Here is a 20068-nt window from a genome sequence, read left to right as displayed (position 1 = left end):
ATGGTTGACTTTTACAAATCAGGTATTGTTTCCCTAGCCTTATAATGAAATGTTTCAGAAATGGCCAAATTTTGTTTTTAGGTTAACTTTTATATATCATTAAACTACAGCTTTGGGTGAAGTCAGACACTTGGAATTCCCTTAATGCACATGTCTCCTTACCTTCCACCAGCTGGGAAGGTAATGGGAAGCATGTATTCCCCCAGGGAAGACAAACAACATTTGCTTGATTGGCAAACACTTTTGCAATAAGGAGAGAGAGGCAGTCTTGGTTAATTCCCTTCTCAGCCAACCAGTCGGATTGCCTGCTGGGCTACTGGCTTGATGCTGCTGAGATGAAAGATTCTAGTGGACAGGGTCATCATTTGAGTCAGGGACTAGGGTGTTCATTATACAAGTGGAGCTGCTTCTGCCTAGCTTAGCAATCTCCCCGATGTTGCCATTCTCTCTTTTCCTGCCTTTAATTATAGATGAGTCCTAGCTCTTACTGAAATAGAGATAAATAAATATGCAACAGGTGGAGAAGGAAAGATATGGGGGCAGAAGAATTAAAGAACATAAACAGATGATGATTCAGAGATATTTCTACATAGAGAAAAAAATATCTAGAAACAATGTAGCTTGATCATTTTCCAGAACTTTCCTTTGCACTTACTAGCTTTGGGATCTTAGGCAGGTAGTGAAGGCTAAAAGGTATCATGAGTTTAAATTGCCTGGCTCTGCGTCTGGCACATGGAAGATGTGCAATAAATTGGACCTTTCCTGCATATCCTCGTGTTGGTTACAGATAGCGGAGTAGCATGCTTTCATAATTGTTGGGAAAAAAATAACCTATGAAAGACAACTCTGTGTGTGTGTGCACATTCGTGCACATGCTTGTATGTGCATGCATTTAAAAAAATGGAGTTATATGAAGGTCTTAATAGATCCAACCTCAAAGCCGGTTAGAAATGGACCAGCTGTCATTATATATGCTTAGCATTTTTCTTTCTAGAGCTGTGGCATGTCTGAAAATGAGGTTAAGGAAACCTACAGAAGAAATAAATTTAATTAAAATAATAGCTATCAAAATGTTGTTTACATCTTTGATGATAGATATTTGTGGATTGATTTACTGAATATTTAGTAGAGAAAGAACTAAAGGGACAAGTACACAAATATGAAGGCAAAGTACAATCCAGCAGTGGCCCCAGCATTGGCTCTTCATAATGTATCTAAACTATGATTCTGCATCGGGGGCAGAGTGACAACAAAAGGGAATGCTGGGAATCTGAAGACCTGTGTCTTGCTCTGAGTTCCAATTTTGTAAATCATGATCAGAAAAATAAAATCAAGTCCCAGTCCCTGGCACCAGTGTCTCACTTTACCCACCTCATATACTGCACCCCACTTTCTGCTTTTTTGGCTTCCCCAGTTTCTTAGACTGGCTCTCCATCAAACTGGGAAGCAGTCAGTGAAGTATTTCCTGTCTACTCACCTATCTTGACTTGCAAGGCTCCTGACCACTCTTCCAATATCTTACCTCCCTCCTAATCCTCTTCCCTGATTATTCTCTGCTGTGTTTTGCTCTCAGCAAGTTTTCAATGAATCCCCACTGAGGTGATAACTGGTAACCAAGGTGTTAACTGAAGTGTGAATTCTCCTAGGATTATTTAAACCTTGAAAGCAGACTGTTTGAGGACCAAAATGTTGATATATAGAGAACTTGACAGAAAGCTTTCCCTGTGATTAGTAACATCACAACATCACACCTACTAGACTTTGACTCTCACTACTAACATGCCCACTTAGCCTAGACAATGGCAATGGCTTGGAAAGAGAAGCTTAAGGAGCTCTAGGAGGAGTGAGGGTCACTGGACCACACCAGGTCAACACAAATACACTGTAGACAGGCTCACTCTGCCTCTTTCGACTTTAGAATTTGAAACTTGCAATTTGCCAGTAAATCCTACTCTATCTTGAGATCTGGAGTTTAAAACCCTATCAAAGGCATTTCTCCCAAGATGCATTCAACTGTCATTGTTTGTTTTTCAACAAATTTCACAACTTGGAGACACCCCTGTGGAGCTGCAGCATGGGAAGCTGCCAGTGAAAGCTAGATGTGAAAACATGCTATGAACATTGGTGAGTCAGCCACAAAATAGATGTATTTGCAGGGGGGCGGGAAATGCGGTATAAACATACTATATGTGCTTCCGTAAATCTAAAGGTGACCATGTTGGCCTTACATGGTAGCAATTATTGAGCTAAAATGTACAGCAGATGCTAAAGGGTATGAGTGTTACAGCATCATTCCTCATCAAATATTTTGTAGCTAATAGCAACAATCTTTTTTAAAGGTAAGTTACAAAGGTTAGAAGGTCATTTTTACTCTTAAAATTACTGACTTCTGCCAAGTATCAGTTTCTTGTAAGAAACAATTTCTGTGCTTTCCCTATTAGACTTAAATTTAGAAATAATGAGGTTTTAAAACATGATGAGAAATTCTTATTAAGAAGAAAGTATTTCTTCAAATTTTGAGGTAGAGAGCTAAGGATGAGAGTATGGGAGGTCTAAGGACCAGGGGTCAGGAAAAGGTGATAGAGGAGAATGGACCACCTACTATTGTCTTAATAAATTTACCAAACAGGAATTTAAATATGTAAACTACATGGTAATAACCCTCTGAACAGGCAAAAATAAATATCTTTGAAGAATTAGCACACATCTATATTCTTAAAGTTTCCTGACATTTGTTTGTGTCAATTAGGGCTCCCATGAATTGCAGTAGTAAGTTCTGCGTTTTGTCTCCACTGATTTCATTCATCACTGTAGAAATGGGGGGAACTGAGAAAAATATCTTTTTCTGAGTTAAAAATAGTAGTAGAAATTTCTTGCCTATATAAATATTACACATCTATTTCCTACCATACATATTATACATTTATTTTGAAATATACATTAAAAAACAGCAATTAGTATTAATCATTGAGTTTCGTTGTGTTTTAATATAGATTGCAAAATGTTAGACAAGATTGATATGGAATATGTGTACTGCTGCTATTTGAAGAGCTTCTGAAGTTTTGGAGGCTACAAGAAATTTTCAAAGGTCATAGCTTTGGGAGATGTAGTTTTCGCTGAAATCTCTAATAATTCAAATAGAGATTCATAATGTTATTGCAGTCTATTGGCTTGCAGACATTTCTTGATTTATGTGTAATATTCACTTCACCTAAATTCTCTAAGTATGAGAGATTCTCTGTATCAGATTTTCTCTACAGGGGGCTAATTGCCGGTTTCCTTCCAGTTTATTTAGAATATGTAGAAAAGACATGGAAAGCCAAGTATTTTGTCATAAATGGAAATTCGGAATACAAAACTGGTAAACTGGTGTTCAGGCTTCAAAACTCTCTTCTTATTTTGCAGGAGGGAGACAGTAGGCTTTTGAAGTTTCTGATTCGGGTTCTACGTTCTAAAATACAAGTTGCCAGGGAGTTTTTATAAAGGGAAAAATGCAGCTAGAGTATGTGGGAGATATAGGTGTTCTCAAACGCCCTACCTGGTTATGCTTCTTCTTAAAAAAAAAAAAAAAAAAAAAAAAAAAAAAGAAAGAAAGAAAAAAAGAAAGAAACTGCAACCTTTAACATTAAAGTTTGTTTTCGGTAATAATCCGGAAGCTCACAGCAAACTTTAAATTTTCTGAAATTAAACAGATCTCCCAAGACCTTGTGGATAGATGGCCTTTCTTTAGGGAGGAGCTGAGTCCAGGAGCTTTACAGGGTAGGAAGTCCAGGTATTCTTATTTGTTGATGCATAAAGTTGTCCTCAGATCTCATTTCTCACGTCTGCCTGACAACCCTGGAAATTGTGGAGCAGAGGCAACTGCGAGAGATAGTACGCTTTGTGTTAAATCCAGGAGCAGAGAATGAGCAGGCTCTCTCGCGAACATGAGAACCTCTTCTGGAGGGGAGAGGTTACAAAGCAGATAAGGATTCCTAAGCTAGGAGCTAACTCGTACTCTGGCTCCAGCCAAGCGTCGTATCCGGAGCCAACTGCAGCTGGAGGTGGAAGAGGAAAAAAAAACGGAGGTCGAGGAGGGAGGGGGAACGGAGGGGAGTAAGCTGGAGATCCGCGCGCGAAGGGAGGGTGGAGATGGGGGGAGCGCGCCGGGCGCAGGGAGCTGAGTGGACGGCTCGAGACGGCGGCGCGTGCAGCAGCTCCAGAAAGCAGCGAGTTGGCAGAGCAGGGCTGCATTTCCAGCAGGAGCTGCGAGCACAGTGCTGGCTCACAACAAGGTGATGTGCCAGGAAGCGGTTTTTTTGCCCGCTCGGGCTGCTGCGGCTGGGGCTTGCTTCCTTATACCCACCTCTTCTCCTCTGGGTCTGCGTGTGTGTGAGTGCCCGGCTTTTGGGGGTAAAGCCTGCGGGGAGGGGACACGCTTGCCTCTGCTTGTCTCCTCCTCCCTCTACCCCCGTCGTTGCTAATGCATGTTTTCCAGGGTCGCCCCTGGCTTCGTACCCCTTATTTGACACTGACATCCCCCCCACCCCCGTTGTGTCTCCTCTCCCAGATGCTCAAGGTGTCAGCCGTACTGTGTGTGTGTGCAGCCGCTTGGTGCAGTCAGTCTCTCGCAGCAGCCGCGGCGGTGGCTGCAGCCGGGGGGCGGTCGGACGGCGGTAATTTTCTGGATGATAAACAATGGCTCACCACAATCTCTCAGTATGACAAGGAAGTCGGACAGTGGAACAAATTCCGAGACGTAAGTGCCGCGCACCCCCATCCCCGGGCACACGCGCGCGCTGCTCCGTGGCGGGGGCCGCGGTGGCCGGGTGTGGGTGGGGAGTGGGCTCCGTTTTCTGGGGAGAGGGATTTAGGGAAGTGCGGCGGCGCAGGGCTGCTGGAGAAGTTCACAGTTCCGCTGCCCCCTCCCAGCTGGTTCAAGGGCTTGCTTCTTGGATGCACAAGAGTTCAGGTCTCACAAGGTTCCCACTCTTCCTCCCCCACCCTGCTCTTCCCTGTGCCCCTTCCCGGCCCACAAAGGTTAGAAAGTGCTGGCTCTACCCTCTCAACTTTTGAATGGTGTTTCTGGCACGGGTAAACACAGCAGATGTGCCTTTGCGATGTATCGCTACTAAAGTAACTAGGATCGATCCCGTCGCTAATGGTCCATTAAGGAATTTGAGGGAGGAGGTAGGAAGATGTAAGATTTATAAATGCCCGCTCTCCAAGAGTGGGAGGATGTTTGGCGGCACCAGTAGGGACTCGTTGAACTGCTCCCGATTACATAAAATTGTCGATCAAATTTGTGCTTCAACATGACTTTAATCCAGAACATGTTTGCAATGTATTTGATTACGTTTTATTCCAAAATGAATCACTGCCTTGAAATCTGCGGGAAGGGGATGCGAGGGCGGGAGGGTTGCAGGTGACAGCGATGAAAGAGTTAAACCATAGACTCCCCTGGGGAGTTTTCAAAAGGGTTATTAAGAGGGAGCCAGGTTTAGACACTTGAAGCCAGTGGCCATGACTTGCCAGTCATTTTTTTTTCTCACCTGATCTGAATGGAGCCCAGTAAGAGCTGCTCACGTACAGAGCGCAATATGACTGGAAGCCTTGAACTCAGTTGTCCCAGTGAGGAGGCCGCCCAGATGGCTGAATAACCACCACCCCAGCCCACCCTTTAAAGCACAGAACGCATGAACTGGAGCAAGCGTGATTCCCAGACACATTGCCAATACTTACCGTGACATTTGAGAGAATTTCTCGTGGAGTACATCTGCACTGCACTACGTGGAGATGAGTTAACTTCTTTCATCAGCTCTGATTCGGTCATCATTTGGGAAAATAAATGGGAGCCTAGGCTAGATTTCATCCTGCCTCCTCTAACCCATTCTCTCAACCTCTCCATGAAGTAGCTGACAAGCCAAACCTAGCAGAGGGATTCCTGAAGGAACACAAATTTGATTGAGAATATTTAATGGAGAACTTTGCCTACATACTTTATGAACAAAGTTTAAGCATATAAGGGGTATGCCCTTATAAAAACATACCCCTTGCATATTTGTTTTAAATTTACACTAATATTGAGTACAAGCAAAAACGATAGCAAGTGAGATATTCCTAAACCTAAAGAGAATTTGTTTATCACGCCCTCATTTGGCAAAAAAAAAAAAAAATTGAACATTTTATCAGTATTTGAACAGTGTTTGACATTATGACATTTCATTATTTAATGGCTGCTTTAAAATCTTTTAGAAATGAATTTTTGAAAGACCTCTCAACAATGGGATATGTTTAGTAGATAATACTGGTTGCATGCTGTTTTCTATTTGTTTTGGGGTGTGTTTTTTAGTTCTGCTGGATAGTGATAAAATCAACTACACAAGATTCCTTGCTGGCAGAATTGTAAGAGTATTACTATCTTCAACGAGAGCAGAGATAAAAGCTTTCTTCTCTAAAATGTATTTTAATTGTTGAATAACTTGGTCTTCTCTTTATTCAAATTACTTTATTGAATTATTGAGTGGCTTAGGCAGTTTGTGAATGTGTTTGATTTAAACTATTGAGACAAGCTTAGTTGCCTACTAGAGGCTGAGTTGCCTACTAAATATGCTAGAATTTATGGAGTCAATTTCTATAGAGACAGAATATTTTATTGCTATATCATTTTCAGGTATTGCTCTATGATCTCAAGGAAAAAGTTCATCAAAATTGTACATAAATTTTTCAAAGGATTTAGTGATACATTTTACGCAAATATCTGTTTTGAAGTATATGTAATACCTAAAAATATAATTCTGATTTATTGGAAAAACTTTCGTCAGGTTTTAGTGTTACCATTTTAGTAAGACAGTTACGGTTATGTAAAGATGACTTCTGCAGGGAATGGAGCAGATAAATGCTATCATTTTTTAATCCTTGAACCACCTGTTGCTTATTATTAACATGATAAAATGTATGCTGACAGTGTGGTTTCTCAAATAATAATTCCGAATGCATAATATAGAATCCTTATCTGCACCATCCACCTCACTGCTATTTATGCATATTCTTTCCCTTTTGGGGAATCATTAGCTTAATAATCTTTTCTGTAGCTCTCAGGATGTTATTTTTCAGTTGGTTTTCAGCTAGAAGCACGTGGCGATAAGACATTACTTGAAATAATACTGTACTGCATGAATCTACCTTTAAATGTTCTGTATGAGCATTCATATCGCAAATAATGATTTATGTACTCACTTTATATGAGGGCAAAGAAACATGGAATTCTGAACCTCTTATTTGAGAAACAATTTAACTGAAGTACTTTTGTTTTGTGCTTTTTTCCCATAAAATATAATTAATTTTATTTATAAAAAAGCCTTGGGAAGCACCAGCATAATTATTGCTTGGATTAATCCTTATGATTATTTTTTTCCTCCTGACTGTTTTACATAATCAGCACTGTTTTACAAGTAACTCCTTAATGAAAGTTTGAACTGTTCCTTCTTTTGGAATACATTTGAAAACTATCTTAAATAATATTTAAAAATACAATTTAGCATTATATTTTAATTGAATAATTTTAAAAATAAATGCTACTCTTTATATATTTTATTTGTAATATAAATATGTAAATATAGTTGATTTACAATAAAGCTTTAGGAACAAAGAGAGTGGATAGAGTTACGTGAGAGTAGGTGAGCATAAGAAGTACTGCCATTGAGGCTCATTATCTGTTTCCTCAATATAAATGCTAGAGAAGCAATGAAAGCAAAGACAAGCTTTCAATGAATAGGTATTAACACAGGAGAAACAAGCTTATAATGAGTAGGTATTAACATAGGAGAAACCTCCAGTATTTTTGACTACCCTATGCTAGCAACGTCTGTTGAATAAAGTACCTTTGTTGTCCTTTTGAAGGACTCTTGGAGTGTAGGACCCTTAATGCTATAGGCATAAAGAGCTTTCACTGTTTTGAAAATTATTAATTTATGTGGTTATTAGTATACAAATTCTGATAAAGATTTTAATATCTATGTTTTAGGAAAGCATAAAAGTTTCACTTAATCTAAAGAAATAGAAAAGTCAACACATTTAAACATAAGTACAGTAGATAGAACCAGCATGCTTTACTTAGGTTATACTTATGGGATTTTAAAATAAAATAAAATAAAAACTCTCTCGACAATAGTATATATTCAGTAGATATACTGGTTACATGCTTTTTTTTTTTTTTTTTTTGGTGGGGGGCTCTGTTGTTAGTGACAAAATTAAGTATACAAGATTCCTCGGTGGAAAAATTGTGGGGCTACCATTACTTTCTCCCAGAGCAGGAGTAAAGGATTCATACATCCCATTCTTGTGAATATATTAGGATAATTGGAAATCAGGATCATTATGAGGAAACTGAATTATTAGCTCAAGTGGCTTACGTATTGCATATTTCAAATATTTGCATTTTATAGTTTAATTAAACCATACCCTTTATCATGTAATAAATGAGTATGGAATTTGGAATCAGTGAATTAATTAGTAATGCATGGTATAATAACATTATCAAAATTATTATTGATTTCATTGAAATACATGCAGCAATTAGGAATGATAGAAAAAGATAAAATATGAGAAGCCCTCAAATATTGTATTTAGGAATCAATATAATAAAAACTTAGAAAAAAGAGGAATGATGGCCATGCTAATTTTTAAGTAACTCATATAATAAAAACAGGATTGTACCCTTTTAATGGAAATTCAAATAGTTCTAGATTAAATTAAATTTGTTTTTCAATAAAAATACCTGGGCCTCATTTTGAACTTTTTGTTTTAAGGAACGGTTACCATTAGTGTTATAGAAACCATAATCAACTTCAGTTTACATTTATTCCTTAAGTGATGTTTAATATACTTTAGATATATTTAATGCAATAAGAAAGTTCTATAATTTAACTTTACAAATTTAACCTTAATGTAAGCTAAAGGACATGCAGAATATTGAGAAAATATAAAATACAGGCTGACATGTCTCAGAGGCACTCAAATTATAAGTTAACTTTTAAAAAATACCTAATTTGGGGGTGTTGAATAGTAGGTAGAACATTCTTAATTTGTTTTTTCTTTTTATTTGCCTTTTTCATCAAAGGTGAGGTTCTTAAGTGCACAGATTATTTAAGAGATAATGGATGATGGTAAGGGATATTTCCTAGCACTTAGTGGGCTACAGAGGAGTAAAGATTCCCGAGGGTCTATCAACTTCTGCTGTTGTTAGAAAGTAAATACAACCATGTGTTTCTATGTCTACTCCAAATAAAGTATTCTATGGCTGTACAGGTCATTAAAATTCAAACAATGAGAATCTTGAAGGAATGCTCTCTCAGTACTTTGTTTAGGTTTATGATGTGCCCTGGTTATATTTCTTGAGTTACTGGCACACTCTTACCATTGAGGGATCCTCCTTTCTGGCAACAAAGTTTTACCATTATACATTTCAACAATGTGTATCAAAAATAAAGTTAAAGATTTGTTAATAATTTGGACATATTTAATAAAGTGAACTACTCTTCTCTCTGTTTAAGAATGCTTTCTCCATAATGGATATCCAATTCTTATGAAAATGTACATTTTCAGTGTTTCTCACTATGAAGCAACATTTGTAACTGTGGTAATAATTACCTACATTTCACTATAGTTGAGAACACAGGCATTTCTTGGGAATTCTTCCCAGTTAATTGAGCGCATTATCATGAGTGTTTTTCTCTCTTTCTTTTGCTTTTTTGGTGATTATGAACACTGTGTTTAGTTCTTAAAAGCTTGTGAATATAGTGTATATACATTTGCAGATCAGAGCTGGTGAAGACTGTAGCACGCAATAATCTTTTTATTGGACTGTTGTTCATATTGTTTAAATCATGGGGAGATTTAACGGAGAGAGGCAATTGACCTCTTAAGAGAAGCAATAAGCAATCTTGGACAATTCTGGGGCCAGTGAGTAACTACAGCAGCAAGAGGCTAGGCTCTGGCAGCATCCTGACTCTTGTTTTTGTCATCAGGATCCCTAGTTAAGCCATGATCATAGTACAAACTCCACACTCCTATTTTTTTAAACCTGCTACTACAACCACTACCCTGCTTGCCAGTCAGGATTTAAGTTTGGTTTTGTCATCAGGTATCACATGATGGAGGAAGGCGGGTCAAAGAATATCCGCTGATCTGCTTGTTTCTGGAGGGAATCTTAGCTAGAGCTGGTATCACATTATCAGATTCTCTCAGGAGGTATGAATTGATCACAAGACTTTAGTCGATTTTCCATGGGTTCATCCTAACAGAAATTATAGAGAAGTAAGCCATACTTTTAACTCTCTGGCTCTCAAAACTTCCAATCAATGACGAAAAGTGTAACTAAGTGTAAAAGTGAAAGTAAGAGAAACAAATGACTCTGTCTCTGTATGTTGTCTATGTTTATATGTATTTATGTGTGTAGATTCATGCATAAATGTATATCTATATATATGTGTTATATGTGTGTATGTCAAATTGATAACAGGTTAAATAATCTGAATACAGAGGCAATTATATATTGTGCTATAGGTTTTTTGTATACACCATATATGTCTATAGTTATTACACATAACATGTTGAGTAGAAAGCCAACATCCATCTACCCACCCCCAAAATGTTAAGATATGTTAGGTTTCTTTATTTTTTTTTTTTCCTGGTTAGGTTTTCTGCATCTTATAACTTGAGATGATTTCATTTACTGTTACATGTGTGGACACAGTGTGCTTTTCTGCTTCTTACAGCTTGTTTGGGATTATATATTTAAACTTTTTAGCTAGATATACAAAAGGAACATCGTGTACTGCTATAGAGCATTTATTTTGCTACTCTGACAGTAAGACTTTGGGGTTGGATGCTTTTAGATCTTATGATTGTGACTCAGAGTGACATTGTATGTTCTTATACAACTTTAGTTTTCAGGATCTGGGTCATAATTTTATTTCATTTTATGTACTTATTTTTAAAGACTGATCTTTGACTTCTATAAATACTATCCAAGTTCTATAAGCTCCTGGAGTATTTATATGTCTTTTTTTATTTATGAAAATCATTTCATCTTTTCTACTCTTTCTACTTCTTCTAGTTTACAGATTTGGACACCCCATTACACTGTGAACTCCCTATAGCTACAGATTGTAGTCTCCCTTCCTCTCCACAATCCTACAATTCACCTAGCATTACCACAATAATTGTCTCAGAGTTATCACTAGAAAATACGTATTAAATGAGATGACATTATATTCAAAATACATTGCCAACTGAAAAATCCTTACCTAAAGGTTTTTTAGAGCTGTGTTGCCTTTTATTGGCCAGTTCAATTTCTGACCACTTCAAGGCCAGTTTTGTAATTTAAGTAAAAATTCAATTTTTATAAAATATAAAGTTGTAAGTATTAAACCACATTAGTCCTATAAGTTCCAAAACATGCCAAAATAGAAATGCCATGTCCAAGCTGTCGTGTCCAGTTTTAGAATGGTCAACAGCAGATGACAATGACATGCATCATGGTGCTCCCTCAGCCAGTTGGTTCAATTCTTTTTTCCATAGTTTCTCTTTGACAACATAATTGTGTTGCTCTAACATCTTTAAATATTTTTGCTGCCTAATAGATAATATCAAGCACTAGTGTCTTCCCTTTCTTCTTCAACTACTGAACTTCAATTAATGGTTGTATCGGTAAATCCAGATACTTTACCGACAGTTCAGATTTATTTCTTTCTCTTCCACCTCACTTACAACTGCCAATGCATTGGTTAGAGAGAGGTTAAGTTCCTGCAGAAAGGAGACCCTGAATCAGAGTACCCGAGTAATGATAGAATTCTGTTTCGCAAGCATGAGACCGTCAAGAAGTGGGTGTCCAGGCCTGCGCTTTCAGGGTTACTCCCTCAAGCAAGCTTCTCTATTAATGGCCATTTCCTATCTAACAGGAGGCGTTTAATAGAAAATCTAGGACAATCACCTTGTGCCAGAATTCACCTGAAAGTCATCACACATTACTTCTACTTGTATCCCACAGGCCTGAACTTCGTTACATGTCAACACCTAGCTATAAGGGATACTGGGAAATTTAGTCTTTAATAGGAATCATCAACCCTAAAAGAAAGCAAGCAATACTTAACACTCAGAGAAAATTTTGGTAACTATGGATCTGATTATGCTCTTTCAATCATCTAAACATCTCTTGAAAATATTCTCAGTCTCCACCCCTGTGTCCTCTGATGGGAATTTTGTTTTATCATTGCCTGTCAGTTGTTTTCCTCCCTAATCAATCTTTCTTCCAAATTCCATATTATCCCACTATCCTCTTAGCCATGAAGGATATGCTTGAGTCGTGCTTGCTTGGTCAAAACTACAACACCTAGTACCTACTGTTGTAGTTGTAGGAGTTTGGCAGTAAGTAGTAGTGTGCTAATTTCTAAAAGGAAATTTCGAAGGTCAAAACCAAAGCAGAGTATCCAAAAAGCTATCATGTTAAGGAGAGCCTGAATCTACATACCAAGACTGTTTTCCTTTAGTGAAATCATTTAGCATGACTTCTGCGAAATCTTTTTTGAGCTGTAGATCTTTGGTCATGGGTCTGGAGTTCCCTGCGTTAAGGCATTAATGGTGATTGGTGGGCAAGAATCAGAATTTACTTCTCATATCTCTTAAAGAACAGGATACTCTCTTGCTGTTACTGGTGTATTTCCTTGGATGCAGAAAAAGGAAAGTACCACTAATACAAACAACGTTTTGCTGAAAAATACTAGCAGTGACACCCTTGCCAGGTTCATGCAGCTCTTAGGCTTGAAAGCAAAGAAAACAATCTTTTTGGTTGGTTCTACTATCTCTGGGACAGTTAGGAAACTAAAACTGCAGCAAATTGGATTTGCCAGAATTCCCATACAGGCTTTACTCTTTAGATTTTTTTTTTTTTTCTTGACATAGGAGATTACTGGCAATTAGAATGCCTGAACTTCTTAACTGAATCATAAACAGAGATGGTGAATTGCACTTTCTATCAGATTTTGTGTTTTGGAATGATCCTTGATTTTTCCATCTTCATACTTGCTAAAGAAAAACGTTCATATTTATTTATCATTTTTCATATATATTAGTGGCATGATTATATTGCAAGGGATGATTATATAATTTTGCTTAATATGTTACCTACACATAATTAAATTAATAATAGTAATAATATGGTATGCAAATATGTAACGTAAAAGGGTAGGTAAAAAGTCTTCATACAGTTATTTTCCCCTTACAGTCATGTCATTTCTCCCAAAGGACTGATGCTTTCCCTAATATTCTTCCACCAGAAGTCATCTGGCCTTCAATTTTCTGCTCACAAGCTCCTTCCTTTATTGAGGAAATAATGGTCTGAATCAGAAACGTTGTCTCCGACCTCCGAATATATATTGCAGATTTTTCTATTTAGATTTTAAGAATAATGGCCTAATAAAAATTTTTATTCCCTCCTTCAGGAATAGCACCATTATATTTCATTAGTTCATTTATTGGTTTTAAAAGCATCATGTTGAATAAGTAATAATAATCTTAAGAATCTGTATGAGGTAGATTCTTTCTGTTTTTATATGTGGCTTGTATGTTTTGGATACTGTTAAGCCATATTATCACTCTTATTGTAAAACAGAGATAATTAAATTCAGTATTCTGTTTTCATAGCTGTTTGATTAGAAAAGTTATTGATTATTTAAATTGTGCCATTTCAATATAGAAAAGACAGTTTTGGACGGGTGTGGTGGCTCATGCCTCTAATACCAGCACTTTAGGAGGCCAAGGCAGGTGGATCTCGAGGTCAGGAGATCGAGTCCATCCTGGCCAACAAGGTGAAACCCTGTCTCTTCTAAATACACAAAAATTAGCTGAGTGTGATGGTACGTGCCTGTAATCCCAGCTACTCCAGAGGCTGAGGCAAGGGAATCGCTTGAACCAGGGAGTCAGAGGTTGCAGTGAGCTGAGATCATGCCCCTGTAGCATGATCCAGCCTAGCAATAGAGCAAGACTAGGTCTCAAAAAAAGAAAAAAAAAAAAAAAAAAAAGAAAGTTTAAATACCATTTTTATTGCATTTATGTGTAAAATATGTGTGTGTATATATATATATTTTGTTAGGTTTGAACATTTGATAGCTTGGTTTACTATGAACATAATTAGCAAAGGAACTTACATTTGGTGTACATAGCTATTTGATACAATCAAATAGCAAGTGGCGTATACAAAAATTGCTTCTTTTTCCACAGCATTCTCTTAAGCTTTTTTTATGTGGATTTAGAATGAACTATATGCTAATGTTTCTATTTTCAGATTGTTATAGCATTTCATCAATAAAATCATCCCACATCTTTATCTACAGTTTTGAATACTCAAGGAAAAATAAACTCTATTTTAACTTTCCATACTATTTTATGATGGATTCCTCGTTTTGTCTTATTTTATTATCTGAAAATTTCAACTAACCATGGTATTTAAGTTTAAACACAATGTCTTTAATAGTGCGCTAAACATGTATATAGTAAGCAAGATGGCAAAGATAATGAAAATTAAAAAAATGTGTTAGAAAACTATGGTGTCACAATTTATAAAGTAAATACAACTTTACTAGATATTTGATGGAAATAATTTTAAAAGATTTTAATTTAATTAATGACTGTTTTTCTAACCAAATTACCTTTAAAAATAAGCTAAATCCACAAATAGTCTATATTATATGTGAATAGCATACTCAAAGTTTGACTTGCTATGGCTATAGAGAATGATGATGGCAAAAATGCACTCACCCAAAATATCAAGTGAGGTTAAGTGCTAAAAATTTTATAATAGAAATATAATGACAGACTCTTCCTTGTCTAGAAACTGATAATAATGTAATAATAACAAGCACTTTAATATGGCATATCACATGCAAGGATTATTATAAGTTCACTTTTAATTTAACTTTTTAGAAATAGGGACTGGCTATATTGCCCAAGCTGGTCTCGAACTCCTAGGCTCAAATGATCTTCCTACCTTGGCCTCCCAAAGTGCTGGGATTACAGCCATGAACCACTGTGCCTGACTAGTTTTTAAAAATGTATTAATTAGTAATATCCCCATATGAAATGTGCAACTGTTAATCCATTGTATAGCTGAGGAAACTCAGGGCCAAGATCACACAGCTAGTAAGTATCAGTCAGGGCTGTCTCCAGTAGTAGAATTTTGGCTCCAAAGACTTTATCCTTAAATATAGAAGAGTAATGCTTTCTCATCTGTTAATGCTGTTTTGGGTCTCTGTAATATGCGAGGCACTTTAAATATATTATCCCACTTAATATATCTCTCTCTATATATATAATATAATATCTCTATATATAATATAGTATCTCTCTATATATAAATATATATTTACATATAAACATAATATATATTTATATATAATACATATATGTTATATATTCATGTATAAATATGTTATATATTCATATATAGATATATCATATATTCATATGTAGATATATCTTATATTCATATGTAGATATATCATATATTCATATATAGATATGTTATATATTATATATTCATATATAAATGTATTATATATTCATATATGTAATATATGAATATACATTTATATATTTATATATCATATACAATATATGTTTATATAAAAATATATATGTTTATATATAAATATATATATAATTTTTAATTGTAGTAAAAAGCACATGACATAAAATTTACTATATTAGCCATTTTTAAGTGTACAATTCAGTGGTGTCAAGCATATTCACATTGTTTTGCAACCAACCTCCAGAACTTTTTCATTGCAGAACTGAAACTTTATACTCATTTAACCACATCGCATTTCACCCTTCCTCCAGCCCCTGGTAACAACCATTCTACTTTTCATTTCTACAAATTTGACTACTTTAGATATATAAGTGGAACAATGGTATTTGTTTGTTTGTGACTGGCTTTTGTTAGCATAATGTTCTCAAGTTTCATACATGTTATGGCATGTGATAGGGTTTCCTTTTTCTTAAAGACTAAACAATATTCCATTGTATGTATATTTTACATTTATCCACTTATCTGTCAATACAAACCTTGGGTTACTTCTACCTCTTTGCCATTGTAAATAATGCTGCTATGAACATAGGTATGCAAATATTTCTTGAAGATCCTGCTTTCAGTTCTTTGGATATATACTCAGAAGTGGAATTGCTGGATCATCTGATAATTCTATTTTTAATTTTTTTTAGGAACTGCCATACTATTTTCCATGGTGATTACACTGTTTTACAGTCCTACTCACAATGGATAAGCGTTCCAATTTTTTCGCACCCTTGCTAACACTTGTTAATTGACATTTTGTTGTTGTTGTTGTTAGTAGCCATCTGAATGGGTGTGAGTTGATATTGTGGTTTTGATTTACATTGCCCTAATGATTAGTAATGTTGAGCATGTTTTCATATACTTGTTAGGCACTTGTACGTCGTTTCTGAAGAAATGACTGCTCAAGTCCTTTGCCCGTTTTTAATTGGGTTATGTGTTTTTCTTTTTGGTAAAATCTTTTAACAATCAAAAAAGTAGATTATTAATCTTCTTTCACAAATAAAGTGACTCAGTATCACCAAGCTTAATCAACCTGCTCAAAATCAGTGAAGTTTGAAATGATTTTCTAACTCTAAAGACCATGTTTTTTAAATTAACAGTTGACCACTTTAAATCAGTTACTACAGACAGCTCAAACTGCTTTTTTTGTTGTATTGTATTATATTATATTATAATATTTATTTTTAAGAAACAGCAGTTTGCTCTGTTGCCCAGGCTTCAGTGCAGTGGTGCCATCATAGCCCACTGCAGCCTGAAACTCCTGGGCTCAAGCGGTCTTCCCACTTTAGCTTCTCAAGTAGCTGGGACTACAGGCATATGCCACTATGTGTGACTAATTTTTTTAAAAAAAATTTTTTTTGTAGAGACTGGGGTTTCACTTTGTTGCCTAGGTTGGTCTCAAACTCCTAGACTCAAGCCATCCTCCCGCCTCAGCCTCCCAAAGTGTTGATTACGGGCGTGGCACATTGCACGTGGCTTGTTTTTCTATCTTTTGACATATAGTTTGGTCCTTTTAAATGGTCACATTGACTGTCTATTTTCTTACCTGCTAGACCAAGAAATTGATTAAGGTTTGTAATTTGTATTAGAATTTATTGTCCTTTATGCAAAATCACTATGATCTTGCTATAATTTGATCAGCATATCTTGAGGCTGCAGTAGGAAACTTCTAGTTGCCTGTCCTTCATTAGTCTTACAAATGTCAGTAGTTTCAAATCACATACTGTTCAAATAGTAATGTTTATCCCTATAGAGGTACTATATTTGGCAACAGCATATTACTGGCATTTTTATTACTGACCTTTTTTGATATCAAAGTACAGGTCTGAATATCTTATGTGGTCAGAAATAGCTGTTAAAAGAAATACTAGGCTGGGTGGGATGGCTCACGCCTGTAATTCCAGAACTTCCAGAGGCCAAGGTGGGAGGATGACTTGTGGCCGGGAGTTTGAAACCAGCCTAAGTAACAGAGCTAGACCTCATCTCAGCAAAAATTCAAAAAAACAAAAAACAAATAGCTGGGTGTGGTGGCACATGCCTATGGTCCCAGCTATTCGAGAAGCTGAGGTGGGAGGATTGCTTGATCCGGGAGGTAGAGGCTGCAGTGAGCCGTGATCACACCACTGCACTACAGCCTAGATGGCAGAGTGAGATCCTGTCCCAAAAAAAAAAAAAAAAAAAAAAAAAGTTCTTACAGTATCTGTTGGTTGGATTAGAAGTTTAACATCTTCGGAAGCTGTTCTTTAAGTGTTACTGTGCCTAATTTTTAATTTCTACAGTTGTGCCATCTCCCCCTCCTTTTCTTCACTGAAGAGAATTTGACTTCTTCCTGTTATCAAATTAGGTAAATTGGAAAAAGGAATTATTTTCTTTAATTAAATTTCAGGATTCACAACTTATCATCATAGGTAATCAACACATACAACATAAGTATAACCATTGCTGAATGGGTTCTGAGAAAACGTAGCAATCTCTGTCCTAGTAGAAAATATAGTTTTCTGTTTGCCATGTTGAATATCAAAGAGAGATGTAATGTTATTGACTTACAAAAATGAAATCTTATCATATATAAGATAGGTTGGAATATATGTAAGTTTTAAAGAATATTTTGTTGTCTACATATATTTTGAAGTCCTCTACATCTAGAATTTCATTTAAGGTATTATGAACAATAACACTGAACATGGGTTCTGTTTTGAAGTTTTTTAGCAAAAAAGAAAAATTAATCTCCTGCTACACTGAAGAAAATATAGAGTAAATTTGAGTAAATTAAAATTATATGATTTCTGTAATTTATTTTTAAGTTACAGAGAACTTAATGCTAAATTTTATACTAAGTATTTATGTGAAATAAATGGTTATATGGAATATTCTCTGATGAAAATTAAAATGAATCTTTCAGTCAACTTGAAATTTTTATGTTGAGTGGTCTAGATAATTTTGTGAGTTCTTCATTCTTAGCAAAAGTAGAAGCTCATTTAGCAGGAATGAGAGAGGTACCAAAAACGCCACAACTCAATCTAGTTAATTGTCTTCTGATGTATAAAACATTGCATGGCATTGTGTGCCTGAATACTGGTAAAATATTAGATATACCTCCTAAAAGTAGTAATTTGATAGTCCCTTAATCACAGCTCACTTTTACTTTTCTATTACCAAGCTACTTTGTGACTTTCAAAATATTTACATAGGGTACTATAGGCAAGATACTCTGAAATACTAGCTTGCTCATTGCCTTGGCACATGGTATTATTAGCATCTGCTGAGAATCAGTTTTAGAATATCAGGACAATATTTATAGCCTTTCATGGCATACAGTATAGTGTGAAATTATAGACAACCTCCTAGTCTTCCAGTAAGGCTGCCTAAGGTGCCCTTGGCAACATCTGATACTCTCCTCAGATGTCCCTAAGGCAGTCAGATTCATCTAAAATGAACAATTCCTGAGGCAAAACTTTTCTAGAACATTGTATCAACAGCATTAACCTAGTATTACCTGAGACATTTTTCCTTGACATAAAATATATTTTTTTGGAGTTGAGATGTTATACACTTTATAGTTTTAAAGAACCATTGTACTTACTGAAACTGTGAATTAAAGGCACACTCCAAACTGATAACTAGGGAAATGCTAGTTTGGAAGCTGTGAAATTTGACAGTAACACTAAGCAAAGGAGTATTTGTACACAGACTATACGTTTAGTACATTATCCTTGGTATTTCTTATTAAGTATGCTAACTTTCTTTGCTAATGTTATTGTCATTTAAAATTGTTTATTTCAGAATTCAGTTTTTTTGTCTTTAGTCTACATATTTTTCTAGATAAAAAAATTTTTAAATGGGAAGGTTGTCTATGGGAATGACATGTTTAATTCAGATAACAAATTAGTAGTCAATATAGGAAAAATATCCCACTTTTTTAGGGAATAAAATATATTAAAAATTTTTTAAATGTATACTGTGAACCAAGTTTTGAATATGTTTGAGAAGCATAGGCAGTTTTTAGGTCAGTGAAGGAGATCTGGACATCTAATTTCAGAACTGCTTTGTTTGCTTTGAGTAGTTGAAAGCTACCTGGCTTTGCTACAAGAAGTCTTATGTTTATTCTTGGAAGGAGTGCCTCTTTATTGAATATGCTGTTTGCTCTGATGTGTGGATTCTAGAGGAACCTTGGCATCAGCCTCAGAGGTGACAAAAGCACCCCTGGTGCCATTTGCTACTCTTGGAACTAGGATCAGAAGTCAAGTAAAACGTCAAAACATCATCTGAGGCCAAGTTAATGTTTACTGGGGATCTCAGACACTTACTTTGCTATTAACACATGATTATTTTTGAGCTAAGGGCAGTTCCCTGATTTCTGATTGTTCAGCCTATGTGCCCCTGAATAGCTTGTAAGTGCTATTCAGAAATGTGCCATGTTAGAAACATAAGAAAGCTCATGTTCTTGTAGTAGTAGTT

General features: G+C 36.0%; 1 protein-coding gene across 1 annotated transcript in view; it reads left to right on the top strand.

Annotated features, from left to right (window-relative positions):
* Positions 1 to 4229: 4229 nt before the first annotated feature.
* SPOCK3 (SPARC (osteonectin), cwcv and kazal like domains proteoglycan 3) overlaps positions 4230 to 20068 on the top strand; it is a 482003-nt gene continuing 466164 nt past the window's right edge. The window contains exons 1-2 of the mRNA XM_015139470.3: positions 4230 to 4274; positions 4550 to 4738. Of these exons, the coding sequence (XP_014994956.3) occupies positions 4550 to 4738 (189 nt within the window). The 5' untranslated portion in view covers positions 4230 to 4274. The remainder of the gene's footprint in view (positions 4275 to 4549; positions 4739 to 20068) is intronic.

This window comes from Macaca mulatta, chromosome 5 (assembly GCF_049350105.2).
Source record: "Macaca mulatta isolate MMU2019108-1 chromosome 5, T2T-MMU8v2.0, whole genome shotgun sequence".
Lineage (NCBI taxonomy): Eukaryota > Metazoa > Chordata > Mammalia > Primates > Cercopithecidae > Macaca > Macaca mulatta.
The sequence above is the reverse complement of the archived record's forward strand: the minus strand, read 5'-3'. Positions and strand labels throughout refer to the sequence as shown.